The sequence below is a fragment of the Dermacentor variabilis genome, chromosome 7 (genome assembly GCF_050947875.1).
Source record: "Dermacentor variabilis isolate Ectoservices chromosome 7, ASM5094787v1, whole genome shotgun sequence".
Taxonomy (NCBI): Eukaryota; Metazoa; Arthropoda; class Arachnida; order Ixodida; family Ixodidae; genus Dermacentor; species Dermacentor variabilis.
In genome coordinates, this window is record NC_134574.1 from 126,700,876 (window position 1) to 126,724,332 (window position 23,457).

Sequence of the window (23,457 nt, forward strand, 5' to 3'; positions counted from 1 at the left end):
CCGTAAATCAGATGGCACGCAACGGAGTCTTGTTTTGTTAAATCGGGGACGGGACTGTTGAGCTCACTCTCCAATATAGCGGAACATGCGCGTACATTCCTGTACCAAAGTCGACGATCGTGGTAGCGCGCGCGAACCGAGGACAGCGGTTGATATCGTAGAATTCTTTTTTTTTTTCCCCGCATGAGCCGGGGCGCTATGTAAACACAGGCCCCAACAACCACTGCAGCAACTCCCGAACCACTTTTGCTTCGAGCCTGCCAAGACGCGCCAAGAAGTGCACCTTCCAAAACTAAACAGTTAGCTCTAGACCAGCTAGGGCACCCGGAAAGCCTCTTCCTGTAGAAGGTCCTGCTTGGCTGCCTCGTTCCAAATGGCCTCGTGTGTGTGTATATATATATATATATATATATATATATATATATATATATATATATATATATATATGCTGAGGGCTGTGCAGTATCAGCGATGTTTACATATTTTTCCTCCGGAACGGCGAAGTGTCGACAGCCGCTGGGCTGTGGGTGTCGTGCAACTGGCGAGGGAAACCAACTCCGCGGCCGCGCCCCTCCAACGCGCCATAACGCGGTGGCGAACAGCTCGAGGTGCGTGCCTCGTAAATACCCGAGTCCCAGGATCTTACCGCCGTGCAGCTTCCGCCGCGTTACAGATACTCCGCGGTGAGCTCGCGTAAACGCCACTGCGGCCCCCTCCCCGCATCGCATCGATCTGACTCGCCCAAAAACACTATACGGACGTCAGAGATTACGGCTCCACGCTAGCGTCGAGGTGTTCCCGTTTATATATCGAAGTCGACAAGCTTGTTCGTCAGCGGAGCAACAGCCCCGTCCTCTTGGCACTTTCTTATGTACTACGACCACTCAAACTGCGGGTTCTATTCTTTTGTTGCTGTCGTTTCTTATGTGTGGCTCGTATGGGTTCTTGAAAGCGACGCATTTAGACTTCTCCACATAGTATAAACATTTTGATCAAAGGTGCTGCGTAAATTTGTTCGAATTTGGGGATTATCTGCCCGACGTTGATATCCACAGCGTTTTGTGTAATGTAAATGCGTCTTCCGTAGTTGTGCTTCTTATCCGTTGCGGGTTGTTATTTTTTTTCTTTAATCACTATCTATTGTATGCACAGTCAGCCGCAGAAGTCTAGTGACCACGGCATCAGGAATTAGATTTATTCTAGCACAGCTGCGCAACTTGGAATTGCCAAAACCCAATGCGTTGCTCGAACGAACACCCGTGGGCTCTACAACTTGATTCCAGTCTGCAAGCAAAGACTGCGAGGAAAAAAAAATAAACCAATTTTTTCGTGGCATCTGTGGTTTCCAGATTTTTTGCTCGCGCCTGTACATTTCTCCTTATAAAGCAGGCAGGCGTTCATCCCCTGCTGGTGGAATTTGCAGAGCAGTTCTTCTCGGTCTGCTTTCTCTGTGATCATTTTATCTCTGCAAACGTAAAGGTGACATACGTCGCTGGATGGACGTCATAATTAATAGTTGCGCGACCTTGTACCGAGCAGTCATCAAGAAATGTCTGGCGCGGTTCGTTTCGAAAGCATGCTTTTTGTTCTACATCCACTGATTCAATTTGGTCAAGTATAAAGTCAAGGGACACACCACCCTCTTCAAGCATCTTGCTCGCAGATTGGCAAAAATAGCTCCTCATTGACTTCTTTTCCGAATGTGTATGACGTACGAACATCCTCAACTACCAAATACCGTTGGCCCGGAAACTATTACGGCGCCAAATAGCAGTCTTCGTCGTCTTTATCTGCTAGTTTATGTAACGAGAACGTCATGCCTAAAGGCGCTAGATATTCGAAAAGGAACTCCGGCAGGTTGTATCGAGCAGTTAGGATATAGAGGGCCTTCAATATGTTCAACGATATTCATCCGAACTAGGACTGAAGCATGCTTAGCGCTCTTTTTCGCAAACCACTCTCGGTACTGGCTTTGTGAACTACAACCTAATTTCTTGTTTTATTTTCCGTATACTATGTAAACAATGTTGCCTGGCAAGTCCGGTACCCTCCCCGTTATTTGTGAGGCCCGCAGGAAATATTATGCAACTCCGCGTTAACAGGGATAAAGACGTTACGAGAAGGTTCAGAATAACCCCCAAAGTTTGTTCTAAGCTCCATGTACATTTGCGTATTAAAATCTGAATTCGTATTCGTAAGGAGGGCAAAACAAATTTATGCAAAGTGAGCATTCGCCGTGATCGTGGCACGGCCGGAGCATTGACGAAAGCTTGCCAATAGTGAGGCCGCTCCAACTTTTTCCGTCATAGAAGCCAGTCTACTTAGAACATTAAGAGGACAGATTCGAGCACACGTACTGCATAGGTTGGCAACTCTGCTTCTAGAGAGTGTCAAGTTCCGCCATATTGTCAAATTATCCATCTTGTCAGCTCTGATTGGGTCGCAGGCAAGCTGCGCTCTTTTCTCTCTCTCTCTCTCTCTCTCTGATCGGCTGAAAATGCCGACCATGATGGACGATTGTGGTAGCGTACAGTAGACCTGACGCCGTCTTGACACCTATGTATGACTTGATGTCATCCCGCGTCGGTAAAAGCAACCAAGGTTGGCGAAAGATGCTAAGAAATAAGATAACCGAAAGTACTATAGCTACATTTTGTACAGACTTTGTGCATGTGAGCATAAAGAATTCACTACATTGATTACTGTAAGCTTAGCACAAGGAAGCACTAACGCACTACTTAGCTGTCACCTTGTTTGAGGCAGCAAAATGCTTATAACTACTACTGATTATGGATCTGTCTTCGCAAAGCCGCCTGCTTTTACGGACTCGAACGAGACCTGACATGGCCGCTGTCGGCTACGACATTTACTCAGTCGCCTACGGCGAGTATTGGAGCACCAGTCATAGCCGTCGCCTGCAGCCTCCAAGTTTCGAATGTTAATTGAGTATTCGTCGCCGGCGCTTCGGCTGCTGCAAACGCCGCAGCAAACACACTGCCCGAGCAGGTAGGTATGCGCTCAAGCAAGAGACATGAGAACGGCGCCCACTCACGCCCTGCGGTGTGGTGCGTGGTCCCTCTGGCGGCGGTTCTTGAACCAGTTGCTGACCTGCGTCAGCGTGAGGCCCGTCTTGTGCGCCAGGGTGCGCTTCTCGTCGGGCGTCGGGTAGCGGTTGACCTTGTAGCACTCCTTGAGCGCGATGCGCGACTTCTCCTTGAAGCAGTACACCGTGTCCTCGCCGTCCCAGATGGTCTTGGGCAGTGGGTACTTGCGACTGCGGACAGAGAAGAGACGCGACACTATGGCCGTTAGGGGTCATCGATTTCTCCGCATCGAGACGGGTGCGTTGAGCGAATTTGAGGACTGTGTAGGTGCCCTTTCATTGAGCTTATACAAAATTATTGCTTTTTGGACGGCTGCCGTTGATGATGCGTGCGTCTTAATTATACTTCTCGTTGACTTGTGTGTGCTTAGAATTTCTCCCCCGCCATTTTTATGGTGATGAGTGATATCTAACGAATCACCTTCAGTTATGGGAAAGCAATGCATTCTGCAATTTTTACTGCTTTGTTCTTGTTATTGTTCGTGTTATTTTTTTATATGTTGTAATATACAATGTTTTTTGAGGACGTTCTCGAAAATTTAAATGCGCATATTGCCAGCTAAATGTAGACGTCTATAGAGACTGCCCCAAAACTTGCATGGTTTGGCGGTAACGTTCACCCGAAACGAAAAATAATAAAAGAAATGATATTCCGCGCGCGGTTTGCTCCATAGAGAGCAAAGGTGCCGTCATGGTTCAATTACAAAGTGGGATTGGCTAAGATCTAACGAACGGTATGCACTCATCAAGTTCCGTGCTTGGCAATTTGCGCAGGCTTTTGTGTGTGCCACGCCGACCTGGACAGGCGTGGCCTCTGATGACGTGTGACGGAGGCCGCAGCGGGAAATATACCGAAACTGAGCTGTGCGACTTTGCATGCATTTAAAATGAGTTGTCCTTTTTTTTTTCTTAGACAACTGTGCCCTTGTTGCATTTGTACATACCAACGCTGCCCGATTCGTGGTCAGTTCTTCATTAGCGGGTATACGCGTCACAGTTTCTTAAGTCGTCGTTATCATAATCATCATCATTTATTATTTCTGTGGCGATGAGGACGATGAAAATTCTGTCTGTAGAGAAGCGAAGCCGAGGCGTTTTCTTGGCGCATCACCAGCATTCCGCTGGATGTAAAGCCAGCAATCAAGATGGCGGTGTTGCGTGTAACACCTTGCTATACTGCTGTAGCTAGGAGTTTCAGCACGTGAAGAATCGCTGAAGGCAGTAGATTTGATTCGTTTGAAGCAAATTCGAGCTCCCTTCTTTCATAAGTGTTTGGGCGTGTAGCTTATGTGCAGCCTTCCTGGTGCCCTGTTAAATTAAACGGATCCCTGGGGGGCCACCGCATGAATGCCTCTGTAGGCCAATGACCGGTATAACTCCATGTATCGGAGGGGTGGGGGGAGTATAGGGGCTCACCGGAGCCGGTACTTGTCGACGGCTCCCAGAGGGCGACCGCGTATCTTCTCGGCCTCCCTGTAGTGCGCCTTGTACCACATCTGCTGCAGTTCGTTGTGGTACTTGGAGTCGAAGTTGTGGCTCTCCAAGATGCTATACAGCTCCTGCGGGGCGGTGGAAAGTAGCGTTGTAGCTACGCTCTTGGCGTAGTTTCGTATTGTACCGCTGACAGCAGAACTCCCACTACCAATACATATGCGATGAGCTGGTTTGCACGCGTTACAAAGTAGAGGTAACGAATTACAATTACAATTACTTGTTTCAAAAATCTGGTTCATTACGGTTACCTTTTACAGTCCCACAAAAGTAACTGAATATTTACTGAAAAAAAAACGTAATCGGTTACTTTCACGTTGCTTTCTACCCTACTTTTATTAACATTGCACAAATACAGCAAATAGAACCAGCTAGACTGGCTATTTCAATACGCCCCTCTGCGCCCCCTTCGCACTTCGTTTGTTTTCACCAAGGATTGCTTTCGAAATTTCCTCTGAAAGTCTTCTTTCGTTTTCTTGTAAAGATATCTGCAACGACACTGAAAACGCGCTCGATGCGCACGCTCTAGAGAAGGGCTGTGTTGCAATGTACGAACCCCCTTGAAGGGGGGGGGGGGGGGCTCATAATATAGGATCTGCTGGTACACCAACACGGTTACTTAAGACTGGGCATATTGATTCTACAAACTGTATTGCATGCGGAGGAACGGAGAGACACGGAACACTTTCTGTTTGTCTTGCCTAAGATACCGAGGTGAAAACGGTGCTCCACTTGACAACCTGCAAAAGAATGACATTCCGGATGCGTGCCTGCCACAGTGTGCGTCCCCAGAAGGACGAGTTGTGGCTAGCACATAAGCTTCAAGTCTTCTCTTGTAATAATTCCAAAGAAAGACTTGTTTCGGGGCCAAGCGGTGACGTACGGCAGTAACGTGGTAAGCGATGCTTTGGCGGAAGCAATTGCCGGCTTCGATCACCGGGCTAAGCCCACCATTTGCTACAAGTTCCCTCCCTCGCCCTCCCCTCCCCATGAATTGGCCATCACTATCGAGACACAGAAGCGCCGCTTACATTAATCGACACGCATGCGGTGGACCTCCTCCCGGCGCTCTTCACTCGTTAGATGTTTGGACTTGAACGACTAATCGTAGCATACGTCAGCAAACGTTCCCTTTTTTTTGACAAGGTGGCCGAATTGGCAAGGTAATTTAACGTACAGCTGGATATTATTTAGCCCTAAAAATAAATTATGGGGTTTTACGTGCCAAAACCACTTTCTGATTATGAGGCACGCCGTAGTGGAGGACTCCGGAAATTTTGACCACCTGGGGTTCTTTAACATGCACCTAAATCTAAGTACCACGGGTGTTTTCGCATTTCGCCCCCATCGAAATGCGGCCGCCGTGGCCGGGATTCGATCCCGCGACCTCGTGCTCAGCAGCCTAACACCATAGCCAGTGAGCAACCACGGCGGGTACGTAAATAAGTTCCAAGCAGCCGTGGCGCAGTCATATAGTATTACAGTCAATGAGCAGTAACAGATGCTGCGACCAACAGGAAGAATAACGCACGTTTTTCAGGAGCACCCTATGACGATGTCAGCGATTGCCTGAATTACTGTGTAAGCGTTAGCCTTTACAATCGATTAAGCGTAACGGTGCCCAGCCTGCTAACTCGATATGCTCTCTTTGGATTGACAGCATACGACATATTCGTCCGCACGGTCGTATTTGCTTGCTTCGGTCTCCGTGTCCATGTGCATCCGCGTGTCCTTAATGATTACTTTATGTGTATTTTTATTGCGAAGCAAAATGGGAATACATATAAATTCGCACTAGTACAGATATATGGAGCTTTAAACCTTCCTAACATCACCGCAGTGGTGTCCCTTTGACTCGAGACATCGGGTACCACTGGGTAGGTGTGCAGTGGGTTTCCGGTCTCATTGACAGGTAACCGCGAAGATGCCTGTCTAAGGCGGATTCGCGGTTGTTGCCAACGACTTGGGCCATGCACACCGGTGGGATTCCATTGTATTCAGTTGTGTACGGGATCGTCAGTTTGGCCCCAGTTGGTCAGGCATAGGCGACGCGTCCCAGTACGGCTGAGGCCCGTATTGTCCGGTCGGCAATTCGGGTCAATGGAGAGTGTGGAGCGGAGGAGGAGGATTATAAGTCCCACTTTGTTTTTTTGTTTTTTTGCCGCCGAGTTTGCAATGGCGTTAATTGTTCCTGACGTAAGGCGTGTTTAAAATCGGTCAGAGGGGGTTCGCTTGCTAAAATTGCTTGCCTGGTAACAAAAGCATGGCATACGCAAATCTTTGGTATTGTTACGGGGATGTTGGAAGTATAAGACTGTATTTACAATGTGTATACAATGTACAACAACAGGCAGCAGCGGGCGGCTCGCCATCTTCTTCCTCTATCTTCTTTCATGCTTCCGTAACAGGACTCCCGTGTCCTGAAGCGCCGCCTCGGAGCATGGTAGGCGAATAACTGCGAGCGAGGTGTGGCTTCAGCCGCGAAACGTGCACGACGTCAACAGGCGGCGCACTTGAGGATGGATGAAACCGTAACGGACGTAACCCATATACATGTTTTCACCCCTTTGAGGACTGTACAGTTCTCGCCAAATTGAAGCGTCGAAAGCTGAAAAATGTAATGGGTTACACGTAATTGGTTACTGAAAAAAAAAGGTAATTCAATTAAAGTGAGCGTTACCGAGTAAACAAAGTAGTCCTTAAATTACAAGATCACCAAAAAACGTGGCTGACTACGAGTAGTTAATTGTGGCAGTGACCTATATCTTTCCTTCTAACGACATTTAATTGTCAAAAGTAAATCTCCCGATTACCGCTATCAGTCTGCTTTATAACTTCTTGGCGAGATATCTTTTTTTTTTGTTTTTCGTCCGCATCGCCCATTCAAGAGCTCGCCATCGTTGTCTGTCTCGTTCAGCCGTACTTTCAGTTGCCGACAGGCAGCCGAACCAGGTCCCACCTGTGCATCAGTTTAAAAGGAGACAAGCCGACTTAACAACGTCAAGCCGACTTTACAACGTCAAGTCCCTCTGTCGGAACGCTGGCTTCGGATTGAGGCAGCCCTGACGAAGACGATTCCAATTGTCGAAACGTTTTCTCTAGACTGAGGCCCAGTGTTGTTTGCCACACTGTTGCTCGTACGACCGAGCGTATCTTTAATATAACTTAGCAATAAATTCGTTAAACTCAGCGAGTTCTAGTAACCTTTTGTATCAGCTGCTTTCTCATTTGCTTTACAGTGACGCATATTGCCAGGGAAAAGCCCTGCGCCAATTCCTCAAGGGAGATTAACGATGTTTAACGTCTGGTTGACCTCCCTACCTCTCCTTTGTTCCTTTTCATCCTCCTCATCATCCTCATCCTCCTTATCTCCTCGTCCTCATTTTATTAGAAGGGAGACATACGCGCCTCAAATTTTTGCTCCTTGTAAGGATGTACCAAACAGGTTGTTAGCTAGCCATCTGAGTGCATTAAAGCTGCTTTTCATGGGAAAACATGCCGTTTTAGAAAATCGATTGTTGTTTTCGCTTTTCCCCGTTCAAACCTCTGACACGCCACTGCGATAATTGGAAGCTGCAGTTTTAAAAAAAAGGAATACGTCTATTAAAAATGGAAACCGAATAAAGACAGAACCCTTAAGCAAGACATGGTCATTTTCTCTAGTTAACGACGTTAACTGAAAGATGGTTTGTTTTGTGCTGCAAACTTGGGAATACATTTCGAAAAAAAAAAAGAAGCTGCCAACAGCGGATATGATATCTCTATCGAAAAATCACGTGTAGCCAATGTGGCCAGAGTCCACAATCTTGTATGATCACATGGGTTCTTATATGAAAGCTTGCATGTTCCTATACAAACTCATATGACCATATAGAGTTACGGTAGGAGGTGTATGGGTATTTTTCTATGGGGACGGTGTTATCGAACGTAAAAATTACGCTTCACGTGGACATGACGCGTAATTACACACAGACACCACCGACGTGGCGTAACCATCGCGACCCATTCTCTTCAGGCCCCCGCACCTTGTAATTCTCTCGATGAAACGCCACGGCCGCCTGCGCCCTGAGCACCGCCTCGTCCGAGCGGAGCAGGTCGCCCGGGGGCAGCGACCAGAGGAACCGGGCCAGGCGGTCCAGGTTGCGCGCCTGTTGCAGGGCCTCGCACAGGCAGGCCACCTGCTCCAGCGTGAACCTGAGCGCCTTGCCCCCGCTGGCGGTCCCCGAAGAACCGCTCGCTCCGATGCCGCTGCTGCTGCCACCGGTAGACACGCTGCCGCCGCTGCTTCCGCGGGACGGTGACGCGGTCCCGGCGCCTCCTCCTCCTAGGCCAGCGGACATGAGCTCGGTCAACCTGCTGGTTGCGCTGCCGGTGCTGGTGCCGGTCAGGGACGAAGTGCCGTTGCTCAGGCCCACGCTGCAAAGAAGGAATGGGACCGGGTCTCGAGAGAGCGACACATCTTTCTCGGATAGAGCGAGAGAGAGAGAGAGAAACGAATAGGGAAAGGTGGGGAGGTTAACCAAGGACGTGCCCGGTTGGCTAGCCTACACTTGGGGAGGGCAAAAGGGGAAGAATTGATAGGGAGAGAAAAGAAAAAAATAATAGTCAGTAATTCACAGTAACTTCCTTCTGAATGCGTCGGGCTTCCCTCAGGCCATAAATGGACTTAGTACGCCTATATCCTCTCTCGGCCCACCGGCGGATTACCCGAAGCCTCTCCAATTCTTGGGCGAAATCTGTGCGTCTTGTAGATTCTTGTAGCCTGCAGTGCTTGTATGATCCCGTCTTCGAGGGACTCGGGATGGTCATGTCTGCACTTTTCCTCGATCGAAATTCGGTACACTTGCCAGTCTATTTGTGTTGAGAGCACAGGGTAGAGAGAACTATGGAGGCTTTTGATAGTCATCTACGTAGGAATATGGTCGCTGCAATGAGTTTCAATGTCTGCGAACCACTGAACTTTGGAACCTAAACTAGGTGACACTAATGTTGAGTCCAAGCAGCTGATGTAAGTCACTCTTCGGAGATAAGTCGGGCTGCCATCGTTGAAAACTCTTAGTCAATGCTCAGCGAGATCAACTAGACTCGTGCCTCGTTGATGTGTCCTGAGTCTTCCCCAGAGCGAACGATGGGTATTAAAGTCCCCCATGATTATCCAAGGATTATCTTTCTTGGACTGACCAATTGTCGCATGGATGTTAAGAACAACGCTGGTAAAGAAAATATAGGCACTCAAAAGTCCAAAACACGGACCGACCGACCGACCGACCGACCGACCGACCGACCGACCGACCGACCTGACATGACATGACAACAAATGTGCCCCCTGTCTTCCCACAACGTCAAATTGGTGCACTTCAGTGATCTAGGTGGTCATGAGTTCGTCTCCAGACCGCCGCAAGGCCATTTGCAGTGACAGACCTAAGAGAACGACAGTTGAAACGGGGTATTTTTATGAAATTGCAGCCCATCAAACGCGACGCAATTGAACGAAAGAAAACGGTATAAAGAAAAAAAAAGAATAAATGTGGAGACAAAAAGAGAGGACCGGGCCGACTAATGATTTGATATTATCAGCGCTGCGCATAGCTCTACCGCCTCGCGTGCCCCGACTCATTTCACACAAGCGTGCATTATACGACGCCCAGTCGGCAGAGAGGCGCATGTCCCTGAGGCTCAAACACGCACGCCGGCAGACAGCGCAGATTGAAACTGCGGAGAGGGTAGAGAGGATACGGGACAGGGGGGTGAGCTCGCCAACCAACTTACCAACTTTAAACGCTGAAAAACGAGACCATCTGCAGCTATATTTACGACCGCAGTGCACCATGAGAGCAATCCTGCCCCCCACCCTTCCTTTTCCTACCCTCCGCCCACCACTCACAACGCACCCGCATAAAATCGGTTGTGAAGACTCTTTTTTTTTTTTTTTGTCTCTTCGGTCTTTCTTTCTGAGCGATTATGCGCGTTAACGCGCCTGCATAGTGCGGCCGGGCGCAAGCCTTGAAACAGACGATAAATGTCCTCTTGCACCCCCTCACCCTCATCTCTCTGCCTCTCTCCCTCTTTTTTTTTTTTTTCCTCCCTGACGGCGTGCCATGGGTCGTGCCCCGTGGGCGATGTTATCAGGAGGCTGGAAGTCTCGAGTTTCGACCACAACACGTCGCCACAATCGGTCACCGCGCAGCAGTCGTCCCCGTGTAAAGTGAATGTTTCTTTCTCGCTCGCTTGCTTGCTTGCTTTGGGATGCGCTCAACGCGCACTGGCCGTGGGGTCGGCCAAGTGCACCAGGGATCGTTTATAACGGGGCACACGCCGAGGTTGGCACGTCGCGAGAAGGCGTCGGAGTCGCATCCTAGCGGCGCGCTGATTGTTGTATAGACCGACTTGAGCCGAGACCACATGTACGCTTGAGGACGCGCGCAAGCTCGCGTCCGCGCGCCGGCCGCGCCTCGCGAGGAATGGCCGATGATGATGATAGTGACCCAAAGAAAGGAAAGACGGAAGGAATGGCGCTTCGCATACACAAAGACGCGAGACAGCGCGTGCTCACTGGGCTCACTCGCAGACACTTTTGCAGACGCCGCTTCGTACTTTGTTATCGACGGCGTTTCAAAATGCTTCGATATCTATAAACGTAATTCTTATATTTTTATAGCTGTTCGAGCGTCACAAAAAGGAAAGAAGCCATTTCTTGCATTATATAAATCTGCTTCCGCGAGAGTTGAACGTACCGCGCCGTAGCTGCGTAGCCAGGCGCGCCGACACGAGGCAGCCCAAGCACGCGATAACAGAGAGGAGCTGTTCCCTGAGGTCACGCGCGTTTCTACGCGTACGAGCCATGCCGCACCGTCTGCGCATGCGTGGACGTGCGGACGCGAGCTTGCGCGCGTCCGCAAGCGTACGTGTCATCTGGGCTTTATACGCGCTGGCGACGCGCTCGCCAGCGCATGCGCCATAATATACGGTTTATTATTGTAACAGCTCTTTGGGTTCTGAGAGCCGACGTTCGATACGCACGATATTCACTGTTTATGTAGGTTTCGTTAAGGCCGATCCACACGACGGACCAAGTCCGCGGGCCGCTCGGTCACGTGATGCGACGTCACGGCCCGCCGCTGTCCGGTCCGGCGCGGAGCACATCCACATGGCGGACCGCCATAGCAGACGGCAGAGCAGACCAACCAGCTACACTCTCGGCCAGAGTGTTATCATTGTTATCATTCCGGCTCGAGTCCTACAAAGCCGGGAACTGCTCAACGAGGTATACAAAATGAAAAAAACCTCCTCGTCACTCCAAGAGGACACGGTGTTTAAAAAATATATCTGCTGCACGCACGTGTAGGCGGAACGGCGAACATGAAACGACTGGCTTGACTGGCTTTTGCTGAGCCGAAAACTAGATTGGATTTGGCTGAAGACACTCTGTTGCCGGACAACATTCGTTGGCTGAGCCAAAATCGCTGCGGTTTGCATGCGGTCCGCCGCCAAAACGGAAGCGGGAAAAGCCTCGGCGATTTGTTGGACCGCGAGGGCCGCGGTCTTGCGCGGGCCAACGGCGGTACGCACGAACTGGTGACGTCCTTTCACGTGATGCGCGCACCGCGGTACAAAAGAGCAATTTGGTCCGTCGTGTGAATCGGCCTTTCATTACTCGCCTCCGGCCCCTCCCCGTTCCCCTCCCTCACTTCCTCGAATTCGTTCTCTAACATGGACCACCTGGTTTGCCTCTCTTCCCGCACTACACGGGTGCATTCGATTCACCCTACCCTTCGTCAAACAGGTCCCACCAGTTCAGTGCCAGTTCTTTCGCGCGCGGAACAGGCACGGCATTTCCTGCACGAATGCTGCGCTACATTTACGACGAGTGAAGGGGAACGCTGGTGAACTCGTCCTGCACGAAGCCTGCATGCACCGGGTGAAACGAACGGCGACGTGCATCGAACACGTCTCGAACCAGTTCCGAAAGTGCAGGCGAACCGAATGAAACCTTATGTCTCGCGAACTCCGGGCGGTGCGGCGAAAGCTATCAGCAAAGCGTAAGCCAATCGGAAATCAAAGAGCCAGGGACGGCATGACGTAATGATTCATGTCGCTCGGTTCTCTTCCTTTCGCCCAGCTCGGCTTCCCTTCAACCAAAGCGCGAGAATAGATGGCGTTAAAAATAATCTCGTAGCAATGAAAATTATCAACTAGCCGATGAAATTGTCTCAGCCCTGTTCGTAAGCGTTCTATTCCACCGGCCGGCCGTCTTCGTTTCAGGATTTTTAGTTACCGGAAAGCTGCGTCAAATCAGCCCCACAGGAAGAAGGGACGCAATGTCCTGCCGTTGGCTTTATTCCCACCTTATGACGCTGTGCGTGTAGTTCAGTTTAAGCAACGTGTACCGACCAGCCCAACAAGAAGTCAAAACTGAGGGAGGGTTCCCTCGCGCTCCACCTATGATCGCCATCCCTTCGACGCCGACTGAATGTAATCCATCGAGTAAGCAGCGTGCGTAAAATAGACGAGGACGAGTAGCGAAGAACACAAAGCGAACGCTGCCTCTGTTCTTCACGGAAGGATTAGTGGAGCACAATCGACGTGGGACAGCCTATATAACGCGTCCGACATAACTCGCGCCAAAATTTAAGAAAAAAGATATGCAAGCACCCCGAAGCTGCGCAGAGTCAAGATAAGGTTGTCTGCCTTCGCTTGGAACAAGTCAGACTTTTTTTTTATTTTGTATTTTGCATAATTGCGTAATTAGTCATTATTTATTCAAGTCTTCAAACTTTGCATTCAGAGCGAAAGTGTCATGGGAATATTGTAGACCGCGCTGAAAAATTCCCGATCCAGCATTCCTGTTGCTCATCCCGTGATACATAAATCTCTTTTCCCAAGCCTGAAAGAAAACGCGCGAAATACAAAAGCAAAACAAAAAAATGCCGCGCGACTAGTCGTATGCTTCTGCTCTTGGTCCACCTACGTGGCACTCGTATATTATTATTATTATTATTATTATTATTATTATTATTATTATTATTATTATTATTATTTCGGCGCAAGTTACGTAGGACAGACGATGTGGTCTTCCCTGCACTACGCGTAGTGTCTGAGGCGAAGCCCGCATCTCCGCCGCGGAGGCCGACACACGTGTGCTCGATGGTACATCGGGTCCGCAAGATAAAACTTCCAGCTCATAACTAATATGAAACAACCCCGTCCTATCTCCAGCCTCCTCTCTCAGCCCCTTCATGGGAGAAAGGCAAAAAAAATATGATTATAGATAACCAAGACATTTCTACATTACAAAAAAACAAAGATAAAGAAATACCTCCCGGGTCACTAGTAAGGTCCCAGACTCTTATCACCGCACCCCGATGTGTCCCCATCCCGACCAGGCATTTCTTTCTTGCTCAGCCGCTATCTCTCTCCTCCGCGAGCTGATATCTGCGCTACGCGCCAGTTGCGACAGAGCGTGTTGACGGCCACATCCATGGCGTCGTTCCTTGAAGGCAAAGCCGCTCTGCGGACGTGCTTATCAAGCGTGCCTAGCGCTACCCCTCCCCCCTCCCCTGATTTTTTCTTTTATTTTCTGTTTGTCTGTCCAGCTGGATGTTATCGCGCCGTCGGCCTGACTATAATTGAGCGCGAAGTTGCGAGATCTCGCGTTAACGTACGCGCACGTGCGATATTTCTCGTTTCTTTGTTCGGCGTGAACGACTCGTTGTTCGTTGAGAAGATTATCGAACGCGGACCTCGGCGCTCTCCGAACAGCGTGGCACCGAAGGCACAAATCTCTGCAAAAAAAAAAAAAAAAGAAGAAGAAGAAGAAAAAATATCACGAGAGTGAACGCAGGCGCTAGTGGTCTGCTGGACCTGCAAGCCCGGTAGTTCAGCCAGCATCGAAATGATTGTTCCTATACAGTACATAGATTTGCTCAAAGTTCGCCCTGGCACCGTAAAAGGTTTTCAGAGTTTGCGAAATTGACCATTTCTCAGCAGTGTGTACATGTTATGGATGCAAAGCATTCGCCGCGATTACGTACGTGCCGCAGTACTTTCTTGCCTTGTTGCGTTTCCGTGAAACACGACTGAGAGCGTTGCAGTCCGGATGCGCAATCACGCAGCGACGCCATTTGTCTGTCACTCTGTGTGCGTACCACGTTGTTGTCGCTATGCACACAGAAGCCCCGCAAGAACGCGTTTACGTGCAACTGCTTATGCTCACACACACACGCAAAAAAAACTGAATTCCGGGCTTTTACGCACCGGAACCATCGATCTGATTATGAGGTAACATTAGATTATTAATCAAATGCATTGCACGTCGTCTGGAGAGCTTCTAAACCACCGAGTGCGGGCGGTGGCGCATGCGCCGTCGAAGCCAGGACAGCACGACGGCGGTGACGCGCGAACGTGGCTCCACTGTCCGTACAAGATTGCAATAAAAAAAATTTTGCTCATCCAACGCACACTTCGGAATCTACGTGACGCGACGTCTTCGTGAATCGGTTACACAAATGATGCATAACTGTTGCGCAACGCGTTTTTACAGTATAGTGATTACCTGCCTGCCCTGCGAAACATCGAGAACTTGATACATTCACTGCGTGAACCGCGCGACCACGGAAGAGTCTCCAGTATCGGCCTACTTCACGCCATCTCGGGGACCTTGCAGAGATGCCATCCCCCGCCCGATTCCACGCCTCTCTTATCGTGCTCCGTTCACGGCCGGCTGATCGCACTGATAACACGGGTGGTGTGCGTCGCTCTGACCACTGACGAAGCGCGAGAAAGCGCGAACACCAATAGCGTCGGCCAAAAAAAAAAGGCATCGCTGCAGAATCACGGCTCTGGCGCCCTATCTCCAGGATCGGCCCCACCGTACTCGGCAAGAAGCCGACCGAGCCCACAAACCATGGGAAGGAAGACTTCGCTTCGCTTTAATAAACTAATCACGCTCCTGAAGACGTACATTTTGTTGCGCAGAAGATATTTAGGCAGTGTGTGTCCTTTCGCTGGGTGATTCCGTCGACAACTGCACAGCTAGCCTACGGCACAGCTGTAGGTGGTATAGTATAGATGGGACAACGCGTAATCCGATTCGTCATATATAAGCGGTATCTTCTGTGTGACCAATTTGGCAAGACAGTAACAGCAGCAGCCACGGTAAGCAAGGTTAGCGAGGGTTAGCAAGGAATTATGGGAAGCTTACGAGTCCTTTCCCAAAGCTGGTCGATATTCCCCAAGGTGGCCGACAGAGACTGCAGCAGCAGGTTCCACACTCCACCCCGCCGGTCCGGGTCCCTCGCGAAAACGACCTACATAAATTGCTGCTGCATGCGAGCGACTGGCAACAGTCCCGGCGCGTTTTGGGCGTTAAACGAAGCTTTGTTGCTAATAGTTTGAATGTTTAGTGATGTTTGATCAAAAGGTCAGTGTGGGCGATGGAATACAAGATAACGATTGGGTCCTTCGATGCATGTGACTGGAAGGATATAATGTAAATCTTCTTTTACCACAGCAGCGCATCCTTATGTGTTCTACGGAGGCAGTACAGTATGGTTTAGAGGCAGGATAGTAGCTTTGTCGCAATGTTATCCACTTATCCACTTCTTCAATGGTCAGTCTCAAATTTCCCTTTCGGTTGCATAACGAGTGTCCCTTCAGGCTGAAAGTCGAGTGAAAGAAACGGCTAAATTAAACGCTGCGTCAAAACTCGTCAGACGGTCTTCTACGTATACATGGGAAGAGATACGTTGGCGACACATCGAACGCGATGCAACGGCTCTGCAGCAGAAGAAATTACAGCGGGAACCCTGCAAGTGCCTGGTGGCACTCATAATGAGTAAACATTATTTCCAGTCACTCGGCTTTCTCTCATGCAACGATTTATTTATTTATTTATTTATTTATTTATTTATTTATTTATCGGACGAGTTACGCAGGCCACGGCTCATCTGTGCCAAGGATAACGCAATGTGCTGGAATTATTGCGGTCACCCGTGGAGATTTGTTAATTGGTGAACCAAATTAGTCGGAAACAATCTTACTGCGCAAAATAATGTACCCGTAATTAGTTCGAATTAGAGTTAAGTAATGTAATATGAATTCATTTTCATTACCCCTATTATTACCGATCGGGCTTCATTATGGTACTCGTAATTAATCTTAATTACCCTTAGGTCATCTTGGTTACTCTCGGTTAATTCTGGCTAGCATTAACTAATGTAATGCTAATCAATCTAAATGAGGCGTCATTAAGATTAAGTACTCTTAATTATTTTTGATTATTTTTAATTATTTATTTGCCTAGTTAGAATCAATTAATTACTCATTTTTTGCGGCAACTTTATGGCCTACTTTCTATCTGGTAAGACTGCATGCTATGGCCGATTGTACGGTATACTTGTTGCGTCAACTTTTATGGCCTACTTTCTTTTTACCCCGACTGTACGATATAGTTAGTTGTTTTGGCGACTGTAGTGGCCTGCTTTCTCGCTGCATGATATAGTTGCCTGTTGTGGCAACTGCACTGTTCGTTATCTTTTTGCGCTGACTGTTGTGGCAACTGTAGTTGTTCTATGTGCTATCCTAAGTGAAACCAAATGAAATCTTGTAATCTGCTGTCTTTGTAAACATTAGATTATGTGACTTCTGTAAAATACCTCGGTTTGTACTTTGACAGTGATCTTTCCTGGAACTCCCACTTAGATTATGTATGCAAACGACTTCGTGCGGTATCTTGTCTGCTTTACAGTTTGAGATATTATATGCCCCTCTCTGTTCGAAAAGTTGTTGTACATGCGTTGTGTTATAGTGTATTAAGGTACGGCATAACAGTTTATGGTCATTGTGCAATTCGTTGGCAAACTAGGGTCAACTCTATTCTCCGTTCTATACTAAAGAACATCAGTTATGATTTAAATCTTCATGACAAAAGTGACGTTTTCAAAACCTTATTTATGCTAGACTTTAATCAACTACTGCTGGAAACTGTTGTGCTAAAGCATTTCTGGGAAAGTAATTTCAGGGTGAAGTAAGTTCCCTCACGTTGTTTGCGGCCTAAGAATCTTTACCTCGTACCCAGGTGTTGTACAAGATATGGCAAGAGAATACGAGACTACTGTGTTCCTGTATATTTTAACAAATTGTCTCAAACAGTCTTCCGCGCTCAAACCAAATACAAGTTAAAAGAAGGCACTCAGGCGAATTGACTACTCGCCTCAGGAATCATTAGTTTTTTTGCTTTATTTTTTTTCCCTTCATAGAATATTTTAAATGTGAAAAGTACATGTCAATTGAATAAGTGTTTGTTCCGCTGCCTGCCAGGCACTGCCGCTCAAGCCCTGTGTGGCTTTGGCAGGCCTGTTATGTACGCTGTTTTTTTTTGTGACTTTGTGGAATAAAGTATTATTATTATTATTATTATTATTATTATTGTTATTATTATTATTATTATTATTATTATTGTTATTATTATTATTATTATTATTATTATTATTATTATTATTATTATTATTATTATTATTATTATGTAGACTTTGGGTGTCTTTATACATATATAGACTTTTTAATGAAAACTTCGTGGCGTTACATGCTTTCTTTCTTTGCTGACTGTAACGGCAGGTGTTCTAAAGTCATAATCACACATCTCAATGATCGCATGTAGTCATAAGGCATTGTCACATACAAGGCCCCGCATGTGCTCTGACACCACGACAGCACCACACTGGCATCAACGGCGACGTGCGTCCGTCTAAATTGCAATCGCGATAAACATTCTGCAGGTCCCACTCACTGTGGCAATGCACGCTATACTGCATCTCACAAATCGTTTGCAGAAGTGTTGCAGGTACTGCGAGCATTCGTACCGAAGGTACACAGGCGTGCAGCCTTTCCTATTGGCCAAGGAGTCCTGCAGCTTCCATGGTACAGTATATGTATATAGCATTGCCATTTGTTGGGCGTGTTGGTAAACTGAAAGCATATTTAGCGCCAGCAAACAAGGACGGAAGGGAGCGCATTGTGGTGTCGTCTCCCTTCCGTCCTTGTTTTCTGGCGCTAAATATGCTTTATATATGTGTATGCATACAAAAGACAAAGGATTTCGCGCCATACCCGTAGGTATAACATTCCAAAAAGATTTTTAGAAAGACGAACGTTATGGCACATCTTTTTACCGAAGTTTCGGCCCGAGGACCGGCCTTCGTCGGTTTGAACGGATATACATATATATAATTAGGTTTATTCAATGGGCGAGGCAACATTCATGCGTTAGCATTACATCGTAGCTTTTTGAGGTCCTGGATCCATGATTCAAAACGCTCACCCGACACACATTGTGCTTCTTCGAGGAGCAAAGCGCAACTGATGGTGGCTTGGAATTTCAAGGAGGCGTCGCCACCAGTACCTTTTGTAATTTAGTTAGATAGTTAGTTAGTTAATTAGACATAGTTAGCCTGATAGGTTTCTTTTTCTGACTTATCAACCTCTCCGAGCGACGAGAATTGCTCTGGCGGTATTGTGGAATGGTTATCTACAAACAACATCTCGAGTAATTTTTTATGCTTAGTTTCTATTTAAAGGTTGTACTGGTATTTACGCAAGGTCTATATACTCGGCCTGCGCAAGGTCCACACAACTTACAAAATTTTGCTTCGTATACGTGTTCCCGCATGTCTGAGGCCATCTTTTGAATATTGCTTTCAGATCAAATCAGTTTGTCAGCCTATCAAAATCTATCAGGTAATCTATCAATACTACGTTTTTATTCATATTACAGAAAAACGGTTGTTCGTATTGTTTCAGTTACAGCACAATGGAAAGCCTTCAAGTGTAATTAGCGAAGAACGACTGAGGAACACACTAAACTTTCGGGCGCGCACTGTTCACGTGGGATCTCTTGCATAAACCGTGCTTCATGTAATATATAATCTACGACATGCGAAATTCCCTAAGCATGCCTTCTGGCACACCTAACTCGCCTTAACCAAAATAACAACCTCTCGTTAACTGCTTCTACAAGCTAATATACGCGTTTTAAAAAGTTGCGTTCTCTGAGGAATGAAAGACAGCAGGGGTGCCAGCATCAGCCCCTGCGCGTTCACAAGGTTTACTATAATAGAGTACTAAAAATTTCAAGTAGACGATGTTTAGAAATTATAGCCTTATGACTGATATCTTGATTAAGAAATACGAGGTATGCGGAGAAGCACACTTGGGGTTGTTGTACGTCATATATTGCATTTCGATCAAAAGCATGTACTGAAGGCAACAAAAGGTCGACAGAAGAAAGAAAAGAACATCCATGGTTCAGCAAAATTTGCAACACTTCTAATTAAAGTGGCAGTTTACTCCCGAAGGGCGAAACATCGAGCGCGATAGCCAAGTTTAGCCTTGCGCTTGGACTCTTTCGTCTCGTGCCTCTATTCTGTGATTCAGTCACGTGGGGATGCTTGCTCCGCAGGCCAGAAATTTCTTAAGTCCAACCGAATGCACTGTGGAATGCTATCGTTTCTTTGTGTGTGTGTGTGTGTGTGTGTGTGTGTGTGTGTGTGTGTGTGTGTGTGTGTGTGTGTGTGTGTGTGTGTGTGTGTGTGTGTGTGCGCGTGTGTGTGTGTGTGTGTGTGTGTGTGTGTGTGCGTGCGCGTGCGCGTGCGCGTGTGCGTGCGCGTGTGCGTGTGTGTGTGTGTGTGTGTGTGTGTGTGTGTGTGTGTGTGTGTGCGTGCGTGCGTGCGTGCGTGTGTGCGTGCGTGTGTGTGCGTGCGTGTGGGTGTGCGTGTGTGTGTGTGTGTGTGGGTGTGTGTGTGTGTGTGTGTGTGTGTGTGTGTGTGTGTGTGTGTGTGTGGGTGTGTGGGTGTGTGGGTGTGTGGGTGTGTGTGTGATTGGTATTATGGGCAATGAAATAACAAGCACAGAACATGCCACAGGCACGCGACATAGAAATTCACTAAGGCATCTCGCTGGGACCGGTCTCTTTGTTGGAATAACGTAGCCCTTTCTTGGTCAGTCCCCGCAGTGGGTACGAGCACGAATTAGATTGAATTGGCCAGTAATATATTGTAGAGAAGATATATATATATATATATATATGGAACAGCACGGCGACAGCTACAATTTGACTGGAGTGCGTCCATACAATTGCTATCGCAAATAAAACAACAATTTCTGCCCAAGTGCATTAACGCGCCCTCAGTAGATCTGCTTGGCAAGGTAACCAAGTTATATATAGCTCGTTTGCCAACGTAAATTCCGTGTTCCCGATGTGTTCCTGTTTCAGTTTATATATCCTCGCTAGAGCTTCTTACTGTTGCACGCATGATGGATTTCTCGCCGTTAGCATTTGTGGCTTCCACTTGTATCACACCTCTGGTTAACCTACCCGTATTTTCATTTATTTCTCTCTTCATATCTCACGTAATGCGCGATGTAACGGCACAACATTTCCGCAAGTTCACGTTGTACTCACTCTAGCTTTGACCAGGAGCAAGTCTGGTGTCCACCGGCGATGCTTGTCTGGATGTCCGGCCTCCTGCGCAGTAACGACATGCCAGTGAGGACACGAGTAGTTGTGGAATGCGGTAGTACTTCAATGTTTTGAATAATTACTTCTAATGCTAAATCTGCTCTTCTGGTCTAAGCTTCCGGCACTGTATATTTGTAACATTCGAGAAGCTGCTATTGCTGCATCCATCTCTATACTTCTCGTTGCTGATTGGACGACCTACTACTTAGCGAAAGATTCAATGTAGCACCTCGATTTGGCCTTCACCTGCACAGAAAGGAAGGCCTGGCTGTCCTCTTTGAAAACGAGCCATTAGTGCCACCACCTTTATGTTTACTCCATTAATGTGCGCGAGCTTTACTGCGCGCGCGCGGGCACCTCTTTCCATTTTCATTTCGTCTTCCCCCTCCCCGAGTGTAGCGTAGCAAACTTTAGGTGCGATATCGTTAACCTCCATCCATTTCCTTTTCGTTTCTGTCTCTCTCAATTTCTACTGTACATTTAACCAGGTACAGCGAACTGCATTAAAACATTTGTGCGGATATCGACGAGAGTGCAGGATGTTGCGTGGCACGGAAGGTTGACATTCGCTTTAGAGCTTCACGCTGCTTAATATTACCCTCATCAGTCTAAGTCATGTGCGGCCGAAGCACGAAAGCTCCTCCTAGGTTGTACCCAACTGCCCCTGTCTTTCGTCGGTGGATTTTGCCGTATGCCTGCAAATTTCCCTAGTTTCAGCTCATGACTCGATCTTCTGACGTCCCAGGCTGCGTTTGTCGTCCCTTGGTATCTCTCCTGTACTCCGCAATAATTATCTGTCCAACTCCATTGGGGAGAGATAGAAAGGCGCAATGATACGGAATGCAGAGAGGTCGCGACCCGAGGTACATTCCTCTAGCCAGCTACTCTGCACCGGGGGAAGGGGAAGAGGGAAAGAGACGCATGATGGGCGACGATGACGAGAGGAGGAGGGTGCAAAACATATGGCAGGCAATTTGAACGGCTCAAGGCCTATAGGCCTTGAGCCGTTCAAATTGCCTGCCATATGTTTTGCCTCTGTATACAGCCCAGGCCCGTACTTTTTGAAAAAGTCAAGTAAGGCCTGTGCGGTGACAGTATGCGGCGCCAGTGACCGACTGATTGTATGTCTATGCTCCTTTCTTTCTTTCTCTCTACTTTGTTATAACTTTACTTCCCCCTCCCCTCTCTCCCCAGCGCAGGGTAGCAAACCAGATCTTCCCCTCTGGTTAACCTCCCGGCCTTTCCCCTATCCCCCTCTCTCTCTCTCTCTCTCTCTCTCTGTATCTCTCAAGTAAAGCCTGAATGGCCTCCAAACTCGATTTAACGTCTAAAAAGGTCCTCCGACAGTGGCGAGCTGCCAAGGAGCGTAAGGCCATTCTCAACTTTCGACGCTCTGAACCCACGTACTGAGGGCAGCCAAACACCACGTGACCTATTGTCTCGTTCACATTGCACAGCTCACAGTGTGAAGACTCGGAGCGTCGCATGAGGTGCACGTACCCGCGCGTAAACGCCAACCCCAGCCTAAGTCTGTCCAGGAGGCTGGCACAGCTGCGTTTAATTTTGGGTGGCTGCCCATTTAATGGTAGGGTACAGTCTCAGGACTCTATTTATTCCTACGCTAAACATGAGCACTGAATCAGTCTAGATTGATAAAGTATTCTTGGTGAAGTCCATTTTTCGTTGATTACGCGGTAATATGTTGGTTATTAGAATATAAGACGACGTTCAACGTTCCGTTTCTTGTTGAATTTAGCGCCGAAGCGCCAGGGCCGGTACGTTACTGTGACGTCACGGAGTTCAAAGCATTGTTTTCGTATTTGGCCCCATTGTGACTAAATGAACGTTCTCAAAACTGAAGTTCAGTCTCTGGCTCATCTAGTATACGATGCAGTCCATACTTACGAATGAAATTTTAATTAGGCTCAAGCGGACGGCGTCGAATTCCACCTGTTACGGCAACCTTGTGCGGGAACTTCAAGGTAGCTTCTAAGGATTCCTCGTTTATGCTGTTTTTATGATTCATTCAACCTTCACTTTCACTAACAGCATAATTTTGGGAGTTCTAGGGTCGCGACAGTGCATACAGGGTTATGAGGGAGGCCTTCTTGAAAGGCTACTAGGAGTTTTGCATTCCTTGTGCCAGCTTAGCCAATGTGTGTGTAGATATATATATACTTCCAACCTCCCCTCTATCTGGTTCGGTAGATAAAGTTTATCTGCAGGAACCAATGCGAAAACATTATAAAATTAGTAAACCTGTAAATGCATAAATATGGCCCAATGGCATACTGACACATTCAGTTTTTGTAACAACACTGAGACGCTAAAACGTATTCCTTATAGACAC

At 47.7% G+C, this 23,457-nt stretch overlaps 1 protein-coding gene across 1 annotated transcript in view; it reads right to left on the reverse strand.

Annotated features, from left to right (window-relative positions):
* Positions 1-23,457, reverse strand: part of LOC142587882 (uncharacterized) — a 71,302-nt gene that overhangs the window by 42,325 nt on the left and 5,520 nt on the right. Inside the window, exons 2-5 of the mRNA XM_075699203.1 lie at positions 21,051-21,113; positions 8,620-9,010; positions 4,520-4,662; positions 3,053-3,274 (exon numbers count right to left, since the gene is read on the reverse strand). Of these exons, the coding sequence (XP_075555318.1) occupies positions 3,053-3,274; positions 4,520-4,662; positions 8,620-9,010; positions 21,051-21,113 (819 nt within the window). The remainder of the gene's footprint in view (positions 1-3,052; positions 3,275-4,519; positions 4,663-8,619; positions 9,011-21,050; positions 21,114-23,457) is intronic.